General features: G+C 43.6%; 1 protein-coding gene across 9 annotated transcripts in view; it reads left to right on the top strand.

Annotated features, from left to right (window-relative positions):
• The window catches only part of Ptprm (protein tyrosine phosphatase, receptor type, M), a 704,621-nt gene that overhangs the window by 440,121 nt on the left and 244,282 nt on the right, over positions 1–20,218 (top strand). For 7 of the 9 annotated variants that reach the window (NM_001168632.1, XM_039083125.2, XM_039083119.2 and 4 more), the window contains 3 exons: positions 1,895–2,168; positions 3,138–3,174; positions 9,828–9,902. In NM_001168632.1, the coding sequence (NP_001162103.1) occupies positions 1,895–2,168; positions 3,138–3,174; positions 9,828–9,902 (386 nt within the window). The remainder of the gene's footprint in view (positions 1–1,894; positions 2,169–3,137; positions 3,175–9,827; positions 9,903–20,218) is intronic. The other 2 variants (XM_063266820.1, XM_063266818.1) reach the window with 1 other exon arrangement.

Raw genomic sequence — 20,218 nt, 5'->3', positions numbered from 1 at the left:
AGGAGAGAGAGAGAGAGAGAGAGAGAGAGGGAGGGAGGGAGGGAGAGAGAGGCAGGTTGGCCTTCCAGCCTTCCACTCTATGTCCTGGCTCAACATGAGGCTTCATAAACACTTCTTTAATATTGCTCCTATGGTTCAGGCAATCTACCAGATTTGTTGTAGTGCCTTGTACCTAACAAGACCCAGTCGGAAGTCCTTCACATGAGGAAGAGCTGACTCCATGCCCTTCCCATCTTACCTGTTTTACGTTACTGCCAATCATCTACTTCATCCTCTGTAATGACTGGATTCCCAGCTTCCACAGTGGCCATTCTGATGCTCTGAAGGAATTGCTTTTTAGTTAGGAAGACTAGCGGGCTGATGACAGCGTGCATTTTATGACTGTGACAGACTGTGTTAAGTGGTTGTGATCCAAGAGGTAGACAGATTGGTTGACTGTGGATTCAGAGGCCTTGAATGTAAGGCCCAGCAGAGGCCACCCCCTGGAACATGGGGTAACAGGCACCCTCCCATCAGCATTCACTCTCTGCTGTTCTGAGTACCTCCTGGATTACTTCATTGCCTAAGGAATCACCATGCCTTCTAACACCACAAGAGAAGAAGTATCTCTTTGCCTAAAAGGATTTTTAATCTAACCTTGATTTGGCTTGTGAAAACTTCTCTCTCTCTCTGTCTTTCTCTGTCCCTAGCTCTATCTATCTCTTTGTCTTTGCCTTTCTCCCTCTGTCTCTGTCTCTCTGTCCCTCTCCCTCTCTCCTCTCTGTATCTCTCCTCTCTGTCTCTCTGTCTCTGTCTCTGTCTCTCTCCCTTCTCTCGCTTCAATTTTTTCAAGAGGAAATACTACATTTTTATCTCTACAACTTCTTCTTATATCATCCTTCTAGAGAATATTAAGACATTAATTTTTCAAAAATCCATCATTTCAAGTCTTTTCATTCTCCTAAAGTTACTTCAGTTTTGGAAGCTTTTCAAAGGAGCTGTAAGGGAGCAGGGATGTTTGTTCCCATCCGCTCTTTAATGCGATTATGATGGTATTGCTTGTGATTTCCCTTGGAAACCACTGTAACTCCATAACTCCAGCTTTGGGCATTCCAATCCCCTCTCTTCCTTTTCTTAAGACATCTCTTTCCATTGTTGGTCAAGGGCAGAGGACATAGGAACAGACAGGAAGGAAGATCTTTACCAATACTGGTCACTGTACATTGTGTTTTGTAACTTGTTAAAACTTCCCATGCACTTTATATAGCTATGTTCCAAGGGAATATGTTATTTCTTTCTTTACAAAGCTTACAGTTAATGTAATTTCATGTATTGGTTAAGCTGAATTAATTCTGTGCAAACTCATCTTCAGTTACATGTGAGAAAATGACAATGGAAGTTGTCCAATACATTTTTTTTAAACTTGAATTTTGTTTCTCTTATTAAGTGTGTAAATTAGGGGCTGTGGGGTAAAGTCTGCAAAGTCCTTGCTGCATATGCATGAAGACCTGAGTCCTGTCCCAAGCCTCCTTGTAAAATGCTCAGTATGATGACACACTTGTAGTAGCAACACTAGGGAGATAGGAACAACACCCAGCCCCAGGTCCCAGTGAAAGGCACTGTCTCAAAAAAATTACAGGTGGAAAACTTATCAGAGGTGACAGCCAAGGTTGCTATCTGGCTTCCAGAAGCGTGCACACACATGTGCACAGGTGCCCACACATGCACACATGCATTCGTTACGTTATTTCCCATGGGAAATGGCTCAGGAAGAGCATGGAGCATGGGCCACTGTGTCCAGGCACTAGGTCCATTGTGTTCTTTGTCCCTAATGTGTTCAAATTCCTGGCGATTGAAGACAGAATCAGTTAAGTGACCATGAAACACCAGGAATGCTTCTCTTTGCTTTATCTAGTGTCTACCAGATCGTTGTTGAGGAAGAACGTCCTCGGAGAACTAAGAAGACAACAGAGATCTTGAAGTGTTACCCAGTGCCGATTCACTTCCAGAATGCTTCCATCCTGAACTCACAATACTACTTTGCTGCAGAGTTTCCCGCAGACAGTCTCCAAGCCGCGCAGCCCTTTACCATTGGTGACAATAAGACATACAATGGCTACTGGAACACCCCCCTCCTCCCCCATAAAAGCTACAGAATTTATTACCAGGCTGCTAGTAGAGCCAATGGGGTAAGTGTGGGAGCTGGCTAATGTATTAGGTTCTTGGTATTATTCATGGAAAGTTGAGTTAAAGGAGACAAAATTCAAAAACAAAATCCAGCCTTGCTTTTGTGTGTTCTAAATAGAAACAATGTTTTATACTTTTAAGGATCATTTTATCAAGGGAAACTCATGAAAAGAAATGAATATATGTGGGTTTTGCTTGTGCTTTAGGAGAACATCTTGTCAACGTGATAGTTATTATTTTCCAGTTTTCTTATTACTGAAAGTTGGCTAGTCATTCTGCTTAGCCGGCTATTTTGAAGGAAAATGGTTTAGCTACAATGCATACATTCAGCTCATTTAGAATTTTGTGCGATCCACAACATCTGTCTTTGAAGCACAATTCTGTCCCGTTGCCTCAGCTCCAAGATTTCATGCATCCTGTGGCTGACTAAATTAGTTGTCTTGTCTTTCCCTAAGAGAAAGGGGGCTTAGGAAAAATAAAGTAGAAGCAAAGAAAAGAGACATTGTTGAGTAGATCCTGAAATTGCCAGTTTTCCTGTTCAGACCAACCTAGGGCTCCGAGAAGATTTGCAAACCTGACATGGAAGGAAATGCTTGCTAGATCCTGCCCTGCTCTCTGCATCATAGCTCAGGTCCAGGTGTGACATCCACCTGATGTTTGCCAGTGTGAGGCAGGGAAGTGTGGGTGCAGAATTCTTCTCCAGTAGTGGTCACACAGGAAGCAGGGACAGGACTAGAGAAGGAGTCAAGGGTCGCCAGATAGAGAGATTGAGAGTATCACTTCTCTCCTCATGGTCTAGAAATGTCTGATACCCCCACTCCTGGTATCAGAAAGGATAGCAGAGCATGCCTCACTAAGATAAAGCCACACTTGAAGGCATTGAGAGTTATTAGAGTTTATTGATTAGAACTTCATTTTCCTTGATTTAAATGCAATCTGGATAGTAATTTCTCCTTCTTCATTTGATACAGGAAACCAAAATTGACTGTGTTCGAGTAGCCACAAAAGGTAGGTTGAAACTTTGGGATAGTCTACCTACTTGTCTGTTTGTGTTCCTGAAGTTGTTTTGATACTGTGCCCTAAAACATCTGAAAATATATTAAGGCTTCACTGAAAAATAAGATTGCAGATATATATCAAATGTGCACATCATACGTGTATGTAGGCATTAGGGTCTTAGGATAGTTGATACTGCATCATGTAGATACCTTTTAATATAAGTCACCCTGCTATAGACCAAGCAGTTTTCAATGACTATCTCTATAAAGGTTATTTTAAGAATATTAATATTCTGTAATGCTAGTATACGTTTTTAAACATTTGCATATGAACTGGTAGATCCATACGCAGTGAGTCTTCCTATATAAAAGAGTAAATCATCACCCCCCCCCCCCACACACACACACACTTTTTTGTTTTTGTTTTTGTTTGTTTTTTGTTTTGTTTTGAGGTGAAGCATCACTGTGACACCCAGGCTAGATCCAAACAGCTAGACTGAAGAGACCCTCCCTCGTAGCGGGGGCTGTAGGTGTAGCCACTGTTCTTTGCCTGCCAGCAGCTTTTTACTGATCTAGTTATAATGGCATTGTAAAGTCTGGACTGCTTTCACTGATGAACCCAGGAGCCCAGGATGTTAGAGAGACTCATGTTTCCTGGTCTGGTTCAAGTATGAGCGGTGATTGTAACCAGGGCGACTGATCACCACAAGCTCCTCCTTACACTGATCGTGTGAAGAAGCCACAGGCGTGTGTGTCCTGGAACTTGTGTAGGGAAGGGGTGGCTCACCAGCCTCACAGTTCAGTCATCCAACACAGGAGTGTCTGGGAGAATAAATGCTATACTCAGAGGAAGCCTTATACACTAACACTTGCCACGAAGCACACTCTTTCAGAGCCTTATACACTAACACTTGCCACGAAGTTCAAGTTTGACACTCTTTCAGACGGACAGAGCAATCAGGAGAGTGATAAAGAAGTTTTGATGATTTCAGTAGACATGAAGGGAGGAATTTGCCATGGAGTCTGTGACTTGAGATCAAATCAGGTCACAGAGGATGAGTTCTTTGGCTTAAAGCACCTTAGGTACTGTTGCTTTCCAACCTGTGGGAGACAGTTCCAATATGCTGGGATGCTCCTGAGATTTCCCAAGTCCACGAGCATTCTTACTCCATGAACACCCATGGCCTTTTCAGTGCAGAACTACGAATGCTTCCTGGCTGCATGGTATGCGTCAAGCTTTAGGGGAAGGGCTCACCCCCTTGGTATTTACTTGACCCTAGGAGCTTGTGTTTTCCAGTCCCATGAATCCATTTGACAGAATGTTTTAGAGACTTTATTTTTCTCTAACGTCTTTACCAATTACTTGAGACTATTTATAGTAGATTAGTAGTAAATGAAATTAGGTTGATCACTATATTCTGTCAACTGCCATATGCTACCAACTAAGAATTATTAGTATCCTATCATAACAGTATCAGCTAATAATATTGCAGTGTTACAAGCTCTTGAACTAAGTCCCCGTCATACTCTCAGATGCATAGCATAGCACCCGCTCAAGAGGAGTCCTCTGGAGAACTGCACTGTGACATTCCACTAAGCCTTGTGGTCTGAAATAGTAAATCCAGTTGCAGATGTGACTCTATAATGCCTTTGGCTCATCGTCACGGCTGCATGTTTCACAAGTCCGTTTGAACGTGCCCCTGTCCTCTTCATTGCCATTGTCTCAAGCAGGAGACAGGGACAACCACTTCTCTCATATTTAAGGTGAAGGATGTGTGTGGGCCTGGAGGTCTGACAGACCTAGAACCTCTTCCACAACCACTGCTAGTTTCCACCCAGCAGAAAAAATGTAATCATCCAACCCCCTCCTTATCAGAACCAAGTCATTGCCTGACCTCATGTGAACGTGTTGAAATTTCTGTCACCCTGTTCATTTACACCATTAAACAATTATATAAACCCCATCCTAGTAAATATGGAAACCTGACAAGTTTGCTCTTTTCACAATAGATTGAATTAGATGGTGATTTGGACCATTTTTCTCCCATCAGCCAGATTTCATCAATATTGTAATTTGCTTTTCAATTCACCAAAGGGTGATTAGGCAATCAGATGACCTGATTGGCTAAGTATTCTCCACTCATATTTTCTGAGTCATTTGCAAACATTTACACAGCAACAAACTCTATCCAAATAGCATCTTTGTTAGGGAGGGGACACACAGATTAGTATTCCCTGCCTGGCACCTTCACTTCTGTCTCCTAAAAATACACAGGTAAGTAGACACCTCAGGAGACAGTCTCCCTTCAGACACATGGAGTGGTTTTATGCTGCTTTAAGAGCTCCATACAAGGCTTCAGCAACTCCCTTTCAGAACAAAACTGAGGAGTCAGCTCTTTCCATACAAGGAAAGGTTTCCTTCTTTACATTAAAACATACATCCATCCGTAGCCCAGGGTCTCATCTAAACTGTTAGGTCAACATAGAGAAATGGGTGGCTCTAATAACTCCAGGGCCATGAGATAAAGACGTTTGAAATGTAAGAATCCCAACACCTCACAGTGTGCTTTGCCATACATTGCTGAAGGCGTGGTGGCTTTGCCTGAGCTTCCGGTACTCACTGCTTCCCTCGGCAAGCCTGTGATTGTGCAGAGACACTTCACTGCACCTAGGAAGCCACAGCTGACAAGGGTCTTTACAGAGGAGGCCTGGAGGTGGATTTGTTTCCACAAAGTGCTAGTTTGTAATTTCAAGTGAGAGGGCGTCTCTTAAGACAAGATTTCATACTATTTATAAATTTAATGTTGTGATTATTCTAATCATATTCCAAAGATGTATTTTGACATTCTTCATCTCGAATATAAAGACTTATAAAAAGTCAGGCACAGGGAAACAAAACCTTAGGCGGTGTTGCCACAACCATCCCTGTTGAGATGGGTGGCCCATGTTTTTACACCTCTTTCTTTGATTCGTGGGTCTAGGGAAGAGTCGAGTTGGTAAGACCTTAGTCTGATGGTCGCCTACAGATAAACACATCACAGACTCTCCTCCCTTGATTGGAAGAAGGCTCCATGTAACTAGACCTGCTCAAGTTGCGTATATAACCAGCTGATTCTAGTCTGTACCATGGGATGATAGATATCTGAACTGTTTTTACTTCTCCAAATGTTTTTTATGTTTTCACAAATAACACTCAAAATTCTATTAGTTTCGTTCTTTTGAATCTCAATTGGTTCACATCTGAATAATTATAGTGTATGTGTTTTCCTTAACTTTTATCTACTTAAAGCTCCTTTATAAGAAGAATAAGTGTTAGGATAGAAACCTTTCCAAGTGATTTGAGAAAGCTTTGCGGATGAGCAATTCTAAGCTGACAAAAATCAAAGTCTGTCTTATAAATAATTTTTTTCTTCTGGGTTAAATGAGGCATATCCATTCTAATTAATACAACATCCAGTTTAAGATGCCCGTATTAATCTCCCATAAGATAATATTTTCTGTACTAGAATGGCAACTGTCTCTCCTTGACGGCCATTGGGGCTGTGCTGTTCTCTACTTAAGAATCTTATGCTGCCTCTGTATGCTACGTGTAATCTGTAAATTCCTAAGTCTAGACACAGAGATGTATCAGTTCGTAAAGACTTTGATAAGAGGTTGGGGATTTCTTATGAGTTGGGCTTTGGTGCTAAGAAGGTCATAAATGTTCCTTGTGCTTCCTAACAACAGGGCAGCTAGGAGGAAAACCAAATCTGCATATAAACGCATACTAAATTCTTTCCTAAACAACCAGGCAAGTCGGACTGTTACCCTTAGACATAAGAAAAACAAATTATCGTTCTGAGGTTCCGGTTTTTTTTTTTTTAAAGGTGAGCATTCTATGGGGAAAATGCCTTGCTTGTTTGTAAGTTTGGTGTTTCATTTGACTTCACACTGAATGTGAATGTGCTTCGCCGGGAGACCTTGAGGAAACTGAAGGATTTCTATTGTTCTGACACAATTTCTAACTGTATTCAGAAATGTGAATGTTTTCTTTTTTTATTTATTTAATTTTTTTTTCCCCAAATCGCTAGGCTGTTGAAGAAGTTTCTCCAACACTGTTTTTCTTTTCGTTCTTTTGTTCAAAGAAATACCCTCCTTTTCTAGGCCATCACGCTACAGAGTGGAAATGTGCTGATAAAGAACCCTGAAGAATGTCTGTTGAGATGTAAAGCTAATTAAGATTCCTTTTTAATTACTCACATTCAATTCAGGAGCAAACAAAAGACAGAGTGGGACACTTGCTGGGGCTAATCCACCATTGTTTAGGCTTAGGCTATGGATTTAGCACTGCGGCATTCAGAGGTTTTTGTGGAGAAATATTTTTCTTTTCTCCATCTAAAATTGTCTTCATAATATAAAACCAGGAACGTCTTAACCCCTGAAAGGCTCTAAAACGTAAGAAGCCATATAGCCCTGTATGTCCCCAATTCCTCAGACCCCAAACACACTCTTCAGGAGTCACACAAATGAAGTTTGAGGACAGCAACTCAGTAAATTCAAGATCCCGACTTCTGAGGCAACTCACAGGTTTAAGCCTCTGTGGTTTCTTGGGCCTCCTGGACAACCACACCTAAAGAGAGCTCACATTAATCATGCTAGTATTTCTCTAGTACAACTCTTGGGTTGAAATGTTTGGCTTAAGTTTTACCAAGTTTAGTAATAATCTCCCTTATGTGTTAATCTTACTGGCGAGTTAAAGTAGGGTCAGAAGGTTCTTAATGCCCAAGGCAAGATACTATAGCTTTTAGGGGACTCTAACTCGGCGGTACAGTACTTTCTTGGCTTGTGCCAGGTCTGAGTTCAATTTACAGCACTGAAGATAAATTAAAAGATTAATTATTAACTAGCTAACTAATCAAGAATAAATTTTTTTAGGCTTTATAAAGAATGTGACTTATCTGTCACAAGTGGTCTCGGCTGTCTTGGTGGACAAGAGTGGTCACAGGGGACGCCTAAATCATTGAATTTGGCTACATTCTGATAAAACTTTATTTGTAAAAGCCGTTGGTAGCCTTACCGACAACGGTCAATTGTTTTGATTGAACTAAAACTAGCGATCACAAGCATATTCTCCAAAGCAGAAACCGACCGGGGAGGTACCTCCCGATGCTCCCGATAGGCTTCCAGTCAGATTATTGTTTGAGTTCTCTTTTAATTGTGAGTATCTGCTGTTCTTGGCTTCTTCTGGGTACATTTGGTTCATTAGAGGAGCCTTTCTTTGGAATTAGACACGGGTTCCATTTTTCTGTAAAAATAATCTTTAAACAAGAGGTAGAGCAGATCACGTGTTCCTCTAGCGATCCAAAATCCACGAGAAGCGTGCCAGTCTATGACAAAACAAAAGCGTCCCATGTCTAGAGCCCAGAACCGGCGCCAACATCATTACAAGTTCCAGAAGCAGCGTATTCAGAACTGCAGAATGTGTCAGGCCAGGAAAATGATCCTGGCGATGCCTTGAGAAACTCTGGCCGAACAGTTTGCTCATCTCACAGGGTGCAGTCAAAATGTCGTCCCTGGTAGGGTGAGAGGGACGTCAAGCCCTTTCTTAGCTCAGCTGCTCCGGTCATCTAGCTGTTGAGGAGCAACCAGCGCCATTTGAGCGGTACGGAGGGACGACTGGAAATACTGTGCAGCAGCGGCAGTTTGGGGTTTAATTGTCTGCAGATGGCAGATGATCTATTTTCCTCATTCGCTGTCACATCTCTAATAGTACCCGGGCTGCTCCATGTAAATTAGCAATCTTTCATGTAAGCCTATTCTTAATTCTCCAATATTTTTTCTTCGCATCGTTTTCCAGCTGTATCGTGTTACAACCGACGTTTTAATTTTCTGTTTCTTTCCCCAATATCTGTATGTCATAAATGTCAACTGCCTGAACACAACCGCTGAGCTGTGTAGGCACACAAAGAGGCCAGGACGGTCCACTCCAAACATCTTAAATATTTCTCTGGGCACATGTTAACTCTGATGACGTCACCAAAGCTAAGGGGGAGGAACTTCTGCTTTTGTCCTTGAGATCTGTGATTCTTTCTCTTTCCATACAAAATAAAAAGGTTCTTTATAGAAAGCTGTAAGAAATCAGTTAATCAGAAAAGTTACCTAAAAATGTATTTACTGAAGGAAAATGGTTTTCTATACAAAAGAGGTTATAGGAGGAGGAGACACACCATGATAGAGCAACACAGTTTTGAATGATCTAGCATGATTTAAAAGTCTGACTCGTAAGCATTAGCAAGGAACTCTTACCAGTTAGTTGCGACTGGACACGTGTCAGCCATCAGCTCAGTGCAGAAATGCACATTTTGGGGAATGAGTGCCCTTCAGTTTCTGTTCTCTGGTTGATCGATCTAAGATGTCAGGCAGAGCTCCCAACAGCATCAGAGTTAGAAATCCGACTGCGCCGCCAAAGAGAAAAGATTTCAGAAGACAAAAACCTCGCTGTGCCTGTGGGTTTTTTCTTTCTTTCTTTCTTCCTTTCTTTTTTCCTTTCCTTTTCTTGCTGTTTTCGGAACGAAGTTGAGACGGTTTGCTATACTGACGGGAATTCTTCTTGCTAGCCTAGCTTCAGTCTGGCTTTTTTTTTTCCCTCATGCATGCTGACCTGGGAATCCTCCTTTGCCTTAGCTGCGATAATCGTGACTCAGCTTACAACACCTTACATTCGCATCGCCCCTGCTGCAGGCGACGGCCAACTAACAGGTCAGACGTTCAAGTATAGACGAGTCATCTTGCCCATCTCCCGCTCATTCTGCCCAGCTCTGTCTGCCCCTCTACATTTCCTCCCTTGCTTCAGGCCTGTTTAGAATGTTCTAGACCCCTGGCACAGACCTTTGCTCGCATTAACTTCAGTGACATGCTTGGCCACTTCTGTATGCACATTAATACCCATGCATTAAGCCCGACCCCACTGCATGCTCTCATTGTGTGTTTGATCTGTTGTTATGTTCCTCTCCACCCTAACGTTAAAGAGAAATGAATTTTGCTGGACTTCGAATGGCAGTGATGTCAATGGATAGGATTTCAAGGAAAACGCTGAAAAATTAAAAAAAAATTGTGTTCCCACTACTCCAGATTAATCTTGAGAGGCACTGAGACTTGAGAGCTAGAAAGGCTTACTCCTCATCTTCTGGGATTGAGTTTGCACAGGTATTAGCAATACACCATCTTATCCGCCAGTAGTACAGAGCCGGGCTCCACCCAAAGCTGTCTAGGGTGATGCTGTCACACAGCCGTTTGTGTACGTACTGTTATTGCCAAGCTGATTGCATTCCGTATGTCCTTGGTGCAAAGCCAGGCATTTCCATAGGACAGTGGTGCATTCGAGAGTAAACTGCACCACATAACCAAAGGCAAGAAACCTCGAAAGAGTGGCTTAGAGTCACGGAGCCCAACATGGCACTAATCTGTAGCATAAGAAAGCAGCTCGTTCACATGCATTCACTAGCTCTAAATTCAAGTGAGTGTCTATGTGTGTCGAACTAGAAAATTCCAGTAAATTACTACCGATTCAGGTGAGCGTTCAGCGAGCTCTAGAATGCTTCACCCTGCAACAAACGCAAGCCTCAGTCAAAACCGCTAGACCAATTACGCAGCCAGGATTCAGAAAATCTATTCTCAAAGGACCCAGGTGCCACAGGCTACCACTGTGTGTGCTGAAGGCTTTACTAAAGCCAAGCAGGAAACTCCCAGCCACTCCCCCCGTTAAGTCCACATCAGCATTTTGCCTGCTGTGTATCCAGAAGAATCCTTAGTATTTACTTAAGAAACACGCTGCACTTAGCTTGTGCCGAGAAATCCATAACTGCCTCAGTTGTCGAGATAAAGAAGTGTAGAATAGGGCTGGAGAGGTGGCTCAGCCATTAGCTGGGCTCACAACCAAAAATACAGTAAGTGTAGAATAATTCTCCTCCATCTGCAACACAAGTCTAAGCGTATTTTCTGCTTTCTGCTCTAGGACCCGAGAGCTGGGCTTATTTGATATGTCTCTTACTTCCAGGTTGATTCTAAGAACGTTTCTCTTACCAATTCAAGCTCTGCTTATTAAGAGTCTTCCTTTCCCCAAACTTCTGACGTGTCCCTCCAACAAGAAAGTAACTAAAGGCTGGACAGCATCTTTCTTAGCATGGCCCCTCCCCTCTGTAGCTCTTACATTTAGAGAGTGATTGGTGTTATTCCAGTAAGATGCCCAAAAGAGGACCATCGAATCAAACCTCCTTCTTCCACTGTAACATAGGACTAAACAACACTAGTGTAAGCAAGTCATTAAAGATGAGCTGGCCCGGTCCTAAAAGGGAACAGAGTTAAGCTGCCCCTTTCTTGGTCTTCCATATGTCCTTTGGCCATCAAACAAAACACAGTGTTTACTAACCAGGAAGCCAGAGGCACTCCACAGCAAAGCGTCCTCTGTAAAAATTGTTAATTAACGAGATGCTTGGCAAAGCAGCTCTCAGAAGTGGAGCATGTGAGAACCCTTTAGAACTTTCTGAACTGTTGTAGGACAGAACCACAAAGGACCACCACCATTCCCCTCCTGGGGAGGTGCAGGCGGCCTGCCTGTGTTGTTCAGTTTATGAGGGTTTAAAGCAATCGTGGGTCAGAGTAACTCAAAAAAAAAAAAATCAGGAAAAGGCAAAACCTATTCTTCCATATTTGTTGCTGACTTATTGATGACTTGGCCTACCCAGATACACTCGCATCTCGCCAATGATTGATTTATAACAGCCTTCAGGCTTGCCAGCAGTCACACTGTATTTTCTGTAGATGTAGTCCTGTGTTTTCTGTAGATGTAGTCCCAAGTCCAAGACTTCATTCAATCATTTTAGGTCAGTCATTGGCCCCTCCTAGGTGCCAAGGAGGGCCCTGGCATCTTGGCACCAAGACGTATCCGTAGCATCGAAGCCCATGCCTGCCTGCCCTTGTGGATGGAGGAGCCTATGTGAGCATCCTTCGTATTCCAGCCTCCTCCTGTGAGGCTAACAGCTCAGCCAGTGGGCAGGAAGCCTTTCACTCGAATGCTCCTTCTGTGAACAATTGTTTGTCTACTCAGTCCTGGCTCTTCCAGAAGCCAGCAAAATAGAGGACAGTTGCCTACCAAAGGCCTTTTATGGTATCCATTCTTGCTCTAATATGCTGACATCACAATTACCATTTAGCACACACCCATGCACACACATGCCTTACCTGATATGACCATTCTTGTCTACACACACTCACACACACACACACACACGCACACACACACACGCACACACTTACTCATGCACACAATCACTAACACTCTCACACAGTCGCACATGTACACACATACATGCACACACACTCATACACACACTCATGCACACATTCACTAACACACCCTCACACATGCTTACACACACATGCACACATTTAGTTGAATAGAAACCTTTTTCCTATGTTGTTCACTACCTAAGATACATGCAGAAATATATTCTATTCTTCCTGGTTTATTATTTTTAATCTATTAAGTTAAATTCATCTCCTACTGATGGGTAATAAACCCTAGTAATATAGAACTGCTTTCTGGAAAAAAAAGAACAGAAAATTAAACATGCTAGATATCTTCTGTAAGAACTTAGAATGAATTAAATAAGTATGTTTAGACTGTTTATATGAAGGTTTGATTTATGATTTAATTACCTTCCCAACTCTGAGGTGCTGTGGAGAATGATTTCCTTGAGCAAGTTTTTATCATCCATTTGTTTAGTTGATGCACCTAACATGGCAAGGCCTGTGGCCTAAAATACTTCCAAACAAAATGCCTTCTGGGACTCCAGGACAAATTAGATGGATCAGAACACAGGAAAGCAGTGTGGAAGGGAGAGAGAGCTTTTCCACTACCAGTTTCTCTCACTCTGTATTTAAAATACCTGACAACAGTGGGAGTTTGCTTTGACTGAAATTTGAGGGTCCCACCCCTCATACTGGAGGAGTCATGGCGGCAGGAGTGGGAGATTTTTCTGGTCATGTTGCATGTGCGGTGAGGTGGCAGAGTGAGAAGAAGCTGGTGCTCCTCTCTCCTTCCCTTCCTTATTCACCCTGGGACCCTGCCTTGGGATGTTGCCACCATTCCAGCTTGGCCAGAAGCAGCCTCAGATAGACCTAGTGATGCATTTCCCTGAAGATTATAAATCCAATCTGGTTGATGGTAAACATTAACCATGAGAGACAGAGAGAGCACAAGAGCCTGAGCTAGCCCGTAGATACTTCCTCAGAGTCTCCACTGTATGTGGCTCCTGATTAACTTGGCCAGATGTTAGAGCAGTGCCGATAGATTTGTAACCAGTGGCTACAGACATTCTGATTTCCAAGGAGCTGACTGGTCCTTTAGAGAGACAGGAAACAAGGAAAGCCAGTGGGACAGGGGACTATTAAGAGTACAACATTACAGAAGGCCTCAAAACAGGTTGGTCTGAGAAACCCATCTGAATTTGTTGACTAGACTGTCTTAAAATCGTGTTGCTGTTCCCTGAGGCCCTGACCTGGGGTGTTGGCAGAAAGAAATTAAATCCTTCTGGAAACCTTGAGTTTTCTCAGGCAGGCATGTTAAGTGGCTTGAGCTATTGAGAGCCCAGGTGGTCCTTTCAAATCCCCGTATACAGTAGTTGTCGGTTGAGACCTTAGAGAAGGGTTCCACAAAGGCATTGCTAGAGTTTGATGATGGGGAAGGAAACTTCATCTCTATGGAAAGAAGCTATCTTGGATCTGGCTCTTCAGATCCATGTAGACATTATGAAACACAACACTCCAAGTTGTAGACACATAGCTGCTAAACTAGGTATCTAAGGAAAAGCTTTCATATTCTGATATGCACTAGAACCTCCCACCTACACCCCTCTGAGGGAGAAGGACAGATCTTCATCTGGAACCAGGAAGCTCAAGGGGATGGCACTCACCTGCCCAGGTTCCAAAAGCCCCTTCTGCAGTCTAGTCACAAGCTTCAACTTGACACCATGCCGTGTGCATGGACACCTCTGGTCCTTCCACCTCAGTATGCATTTGACACACCCCTCGTTACTGAGGCTCTGCCTGCTCCCAACACTTGATTCCCATCTATCCTGACCCTGGGCCCTTCTGCTGCTCCACTGGGTGCCTAGACTGTTTGCTTCCATGACTTTCTGCTGTTCTTCCTGATTATTCCCAACCCCAAGGAACAGCTTCCTCGTCTCCTTCTGCATCATTCAACTCTAGCTGGAGAAACAGCCAGCAGATTCCCACTTCCTCAAGCCAACCTAGGTACCTTCTGCTGATTGCCAACTGTCTCTCAGTATACATTTTCCAGCCACCAGATCTTCCCTCGGTGCCCAGGGTATGCGCTCTGAGGTTGCCTGGCACTTTCCTTCCCTCCTTGGATTGATAGGAAGGTCTAATGTTCCAAGGTTCCTAGGGAGAAGGGACCAGGGAAGGAGGGAAGGAAAGAACAAGCCACTGAAGTACAGTACCTGTAAGCTCAAGGAAGTTCCTGCAAATGACACTGATGAGTGTAGCTTCATCCAGTGTCTAATGTAGCCATGCTCTGAAGCCCCATCACTGACTTTCTAAAGCACAGATTTGTTGCTGCCTTTGCAGCTGAGGCCAAGAGGCAAGCCCACCAATATATCTCCAGTTCAGAGTGTTCAGCCCTAGTCAAAGGCTTGAAACTAAGCAGAGAGAGGAAACTGGACCTCTGAATGAGGTGGTGATGTTAAATTTGGTTCATGGAAGGAGACGATCTGGCACACTGTGGAAACAAGAACCCCAGCTCTCCCAGCCCCCTAAATGCATGAACCACCTACCAGGAGATAAGCCATCAGAAATGTCTCTGAGCAGCATCGTAGGCTAGCTCAGAACAGTCCTGTCTAGTGTGACAGTCAGTGCGTGAGCTTCAGAACCATACTCCCCTAGTTCAAGTTACAGCCCTGTCACTTAACAGCACAGAGCCCTTGGCAAGGGTTCTAGCATCCCACAAACCTTGCCAGTTTGTGACAAGGGAGTTCTATTCATCTCTACTCATGAGTCAGGATTAAATAAACAAATAGAACGTTTCTCCCTTTAATATGCCATGCAATGACCTTCAAGCCAATACACAGCCAAGATGGTCATTGTACTGCTTGGCCATCCCCCTCTCTGTTGGTTTATTAGGATCTGCTCACTCTTCCGCTGATGACAGACTTTCAGAACCTCACCAAGCTGACTAAACACCCTCCCACACAAACTTTCAATAAGATTTCTAGTTCTAGACAATTCCCTGGTATACTTCAAGGACCTAGCTCCTTTCTTTGTTTGCTGTCCTACTGTAGCAGGTGACCCTGGAGCTCAAAGACCAAGTGCCCTCCTGTCTACAGTAGCACCTCCATTGCCTGTCAAAAACCTGTGCTTGCAGAACAGATGCTGAAGACAGACTTCCAACAACCTTCCCGAACCCGAATGTCTTTACCTACATAAACGTCATTTGCATGTCATCATAACCTTTTCCTTGACAGGTTTATTGTTATTTTCATATGAAGAAGTTTCTACTTTTTGATGGTCAAATGTTCCTATTTTCCTTGGTTTCTCCAAATTTCTTTCCCACCCCCAAACCACTCCAACTCTCAAGTTTTTCAGGTATGAATTCCATCTACTTTGAAAGAGTTGTCTAGATTTATCTCTTGAGTCCCTCTAACAATTACTATTGATATGAGTTGAGGTATCACTTAGGAACATATCTAACTTTCCCCTAGACCAATAACCATCCTTCAGAGTAGCATTTTCATACTCATGGAAAGCAGTGGTGGTTTTGAAAAGTGTTAACTGCTGTAGGTTTTGGTGATGACATCACTGTAGACAGAGGGTTGAATGACCAGATTTTGCTTTGCCTTTATGGCCAGCAAGGCTCAGGGGCCTGATAGGCACTGGACAGTCTTTGTTGAGTACCCAGTCTTATGTCATAATCAAAGCACTGTGCTGCCATGTGAGGTTTTCCTACACACCTGGGCTGGCCACGTTAGCTTCCGGCCGGAGCCCTTTGTCTTCCGATGCTTTGATTGACTGCAGAGGCTTCTCGGTTATGTTTTACTGTGTGAGGAAGCTGGGATTCTCGTGTTCTTGGTCAGAGGCCACCATGTTTATTTCATTATCTGCATTTGGTCTCTGTAGGACCTTGTGATGTGTAACTCAGTCATCATCACTTGCTCCAAGGTCTCGTCCCTCCTCTCCTTCTCCCTCACTCCATGCTGTCACACTTACCTTTCACCCATGATCCTTTGTAGGTCTCTCTTTCTTACAAGCTCTCATTACTATTATGAAATATCTGGGACAATCGACTAATCAATATGAAGGGGGTGCTTTGCTCGTTGTTTCAGAATTTATAAGCACTTGGTCCAGTTGCTTTGCACCTGTGGTAGGGACCTACTTCATGGTGGGAACATACACAACAGGGGGGTCTGTTCACCTCACCCTGGTCAAAAAGAAAGAGAGGAAAATGGATGAGAGGCCCAGCAGTCCCCTATGGTTTGTGCCCTGAGATAAAGCCTTTCCTTTAGCTATGGGTGGGTATGTTTAGTCATAAAAGTTTGGTCTGTGTGCTCACGAGCAGCTGTAGGAAAGGGGATTATTGGTCTTATTTGCTGTGTTTATAGAGACAATATAGAATTAGTTCTATCTTCTTCATAGATCACTAAACTCTCATACCCTGTCTCTCTGTGTTGGACAGAGGACAAATGCCCTTGAAGGCATGTGCTAAATTCTAAACTATAGGGGTTTTGTTAATATTTATTTATTTTTATTTTCTGTGTATAAGTATTTTGCTGGCAGGCAGGCGTGTGTGTGTGTGTGTGTGTGTGTGTGTGTGTGTGTGTGTGTGTGTGTGCGCGCGCGCGCATACCATATACATGCAGTGACTGTGGAAGCCAGAAGAGAGCATTGGGTCCCCTGGGACTGGCATTACAGACGGTTGCGAGCTGCCCCATTGAGTGCTGGGAATAAGAGCAGTTGGTGCTCTTCAGTGCTGAGCCATCTCCCGGCCACTTGGAATAGTGACTGCAGAGGATGGGTTGGAGTCCCTAGGCTAGAATTACATAGGCTGCCTCACAATGGCCTCCCTTCCTGCCTCCCTGACATATATATCATTCTGTTCAGAAGAAAGTACAATGTGGCCCATTCTGGGTAGCTGTGGAGGATAAAGACCACCCACAGAAGTGTGATGTGTACACTTTGCTCACAAGGAAGCTGTATTCCTGGCCTTTATTCAGGTCAATGCAAACAGTTCTATTCGTTTATTATAATGAGTTCAGTAAAATCTTGAATTTTGTCATTGTTGTTGTTGACCTAAGACAGGACCTCACTCTATAGACCAGGCTACTCTTAAATTCATAGATCTACTTGCCCGAGCCTCCCTTGTCCTTGGATTAAAGGTGCACGCCACCTGAAGGGTGATGGGAAGAGAATGTGCTGTGTGGAGCTGAACTCTAACCCTGATCTCTCTGTGATGCTGACCGTATTTCCAGTGTGAGAAGCTTCAACTTTACATTCTGAAAGAATTAGGAATTCAAGGGAGATGGCTGTCTTCTCTCTCAGTTTCCTTGTCAGTAAAGTGACTGAACCCTTCGTGTACATTGAGGACCAGCATCCGGAAACCGTGGTCATGTGAGAGCTACCATTTTCCACCCAGTTCTGTTAGATGCAGCGACGTGTAAATGGGGGTGCTACAGTCCTCACAGAGCCCCACCCTGCAATTCATATTAAATAGCAGAGGATGGGCTAGGGCCCTGTCTTCAGTCACAGAAACCATCATGGACCAGGGGGCAGAATTTGGTTTGGTGTTTAGGCATCTTTCACCAAGTTTACGGATTCCTTTCCCACCTAGAAAGTAAAATGGTAGGGAGGACATTTTCTTCCTCATGTAACATCAGCTGACTCTGTCTTAATGGACTCACTGTGTTCTTTGTGTTGTACCTGTCACCTATAGATGCATAGATGTCGCCTATTGATGTATAGGTGCCATCCATAGGTGTGTGGGTGTCACCTATAGATGTCACCTATAGATGTAGAGATGTTACCTTTCATCTATAAAAAAAACACAGTTCCGAGAACATGGAGAAAGGCTGCAGGGGTAGATGTCAAGTATTTGCTCTTAGAAAGAATACCTTCTAAGAGCCATAGATTGCACTGGGAATATTTTCTTACATTTTTGTTACATACGATTAAGAAAACTTCTGTAGAATATTCCCAGGATAGAAGGGTTTGGTTCTTCACGTTCCCTTCCTTCCCGTTAGCAGTGTGGCTAAGCGAATGTTCAGTTGTCTTCCACTTGCTTTCTGCAAAGTGTTTTCTGTCTGACAAAGCATAGATTGAAACTCAGTGTCTTCGGAGGCCTTCCCCCTCTTGGTAATATCAACCCGGTACATGCTGCTTTTCCACAAAAATGTGGGGGGGGGGGATCCTTTTGAGTTCGCAGTCAGCCACCCTTGGTTAAATAATCAGAGTAGAAAGAAAATGCCTGGAGTTTGAAGACTTTTTCCATGCAAGATTTTATATCGATAGATTGTTCTTTTGTTCTCTCAGGGAATATATTTCTATGCTAGAGAATCACCTTCATAGCTGGGCAAAATGGGGGAAGCGGGGGATGTTCTCTGAATGTTAATTAAGTCTCAGTGACAGTCTTCCTCCTTGACAACTGGCACATCTCCTCATCTGCTCATATCGACAGACACTGTCCTGTTAGGCTTTCTTTCATTCCTTTACTGCCTAGGGAGGAAAAAAATCACTACAATTGAAAATCTAAACTCGACAGCTTAACCCTGACATTTTTATGTCTAAGAATGAATTTCATTCGGAATTTATAGTCCAAGGGTTATTCTGATTAAATGTTGAGTTGGCCTTGACCTAGCCCTAGTCTCTCTTGCCCATATATTTTAAGTGACTGAAGAATAATCAGCATTTATGAGAGTCCGTTGGGCTTAATCCAATGTGTTTAATTTAATCCCCATCCCCACCACCATCATCATAAGATGCTAAAAATGTGGAGCGAGATAGAGCAAAATATGGACGATGGATCTGGGATAAGTGGGTTCTTATTTGAAAGAATCATTATCATAAAACTTCACCAGGCTTAGGGATGAATCAGGGAAGGAAGGCCTAGGGATCGAAGGGGTAAAAGCCCAGCTCTTCTGCTAACCACAATTCTTTGGGGCTGAGGTAGATTGTTGTGAGTTTGAGGCCAGCATGGACTTCATTAGTAACTTCCTCCTTTACCTGGAATATGGCCTAAGTGGAAGGAGAGGGGAGACATTGCCTGCACCATTGAACTAAGCTGTTTCTCAAGCCACCTTCCCATCACAAGCGCTCACAAGCTGTAAGAACAAGCAGGGCGCATCTCACCAGACCCACATTCCCCGAGGACCAATGATAGAAAATACTGTTTTTTATTTTTTAAAAAATAATGTATGACAGTCAAAATTCAACACTCTTCTTGATTTGAAAAGATCAAAGAGGAGCTTTCAAAGGCATGCCGAGTTTGGGGTGGGCCCCCACAGGCCCTTGCTCTTTCTACTTCTCCTGTGATGTGAGAGGAAGGAAGAGAGAAACATGGCCTCCATTCCACCAGCTTTCAGGCAGTTCAAGTTCACGGGTCAGATCTGCACCACTTTCAAATGCACAGGGCCCATTTCCAGGGCAGATTTCGGACAGGCCGGATAGGCTTCTGCACCTAAACACTGTGTCCTTGGTTTCGTTTTTTATTTTAGTGGTGGTGCTGGGTGTCATCCTCACAGCCCCGCCTCATGCTGGGTAATTACTGTAGCCCAAACCCAGCCTGAGCTCTAGGTAGGGTTGTTTGCCTTCCTTTGGGCTGTTTGTGGATTTTTGAGACATGCTTCGTGTAAGCTCAGGCTTATCTGGAACTCACTGTGTACCTAAGGCTGACCTTGATCCCTTTATCTTTCTGTCTACACCTCCTAAGTGCTGGGATTACATCAAAGAGTTAGAGTTGCATGTTAAACAGTGGCCCTTCGAAGTTTCCAGTGGGGCTGCTCAGAAGAGGT

This window comes from Rattus norvegicus, chromosome 9 (genome assembly GCF_036323735.1).
Source record: "Rattus norvegicus strain BN/NHsdMcwi chromosome 9, GRCr8, whole genome shotgun sequence".
Classification (NCBI taxonomy): Eukaryota; Metazoa; Chordata; class Mammalia; order Rodentia; family Muridae; genus Rattus; species Rattus norvegicus.
Note: the sequence above shows the minus strand (reverse complement) of the source record. Positions and strands in the feature narration are given on the sequence as shown.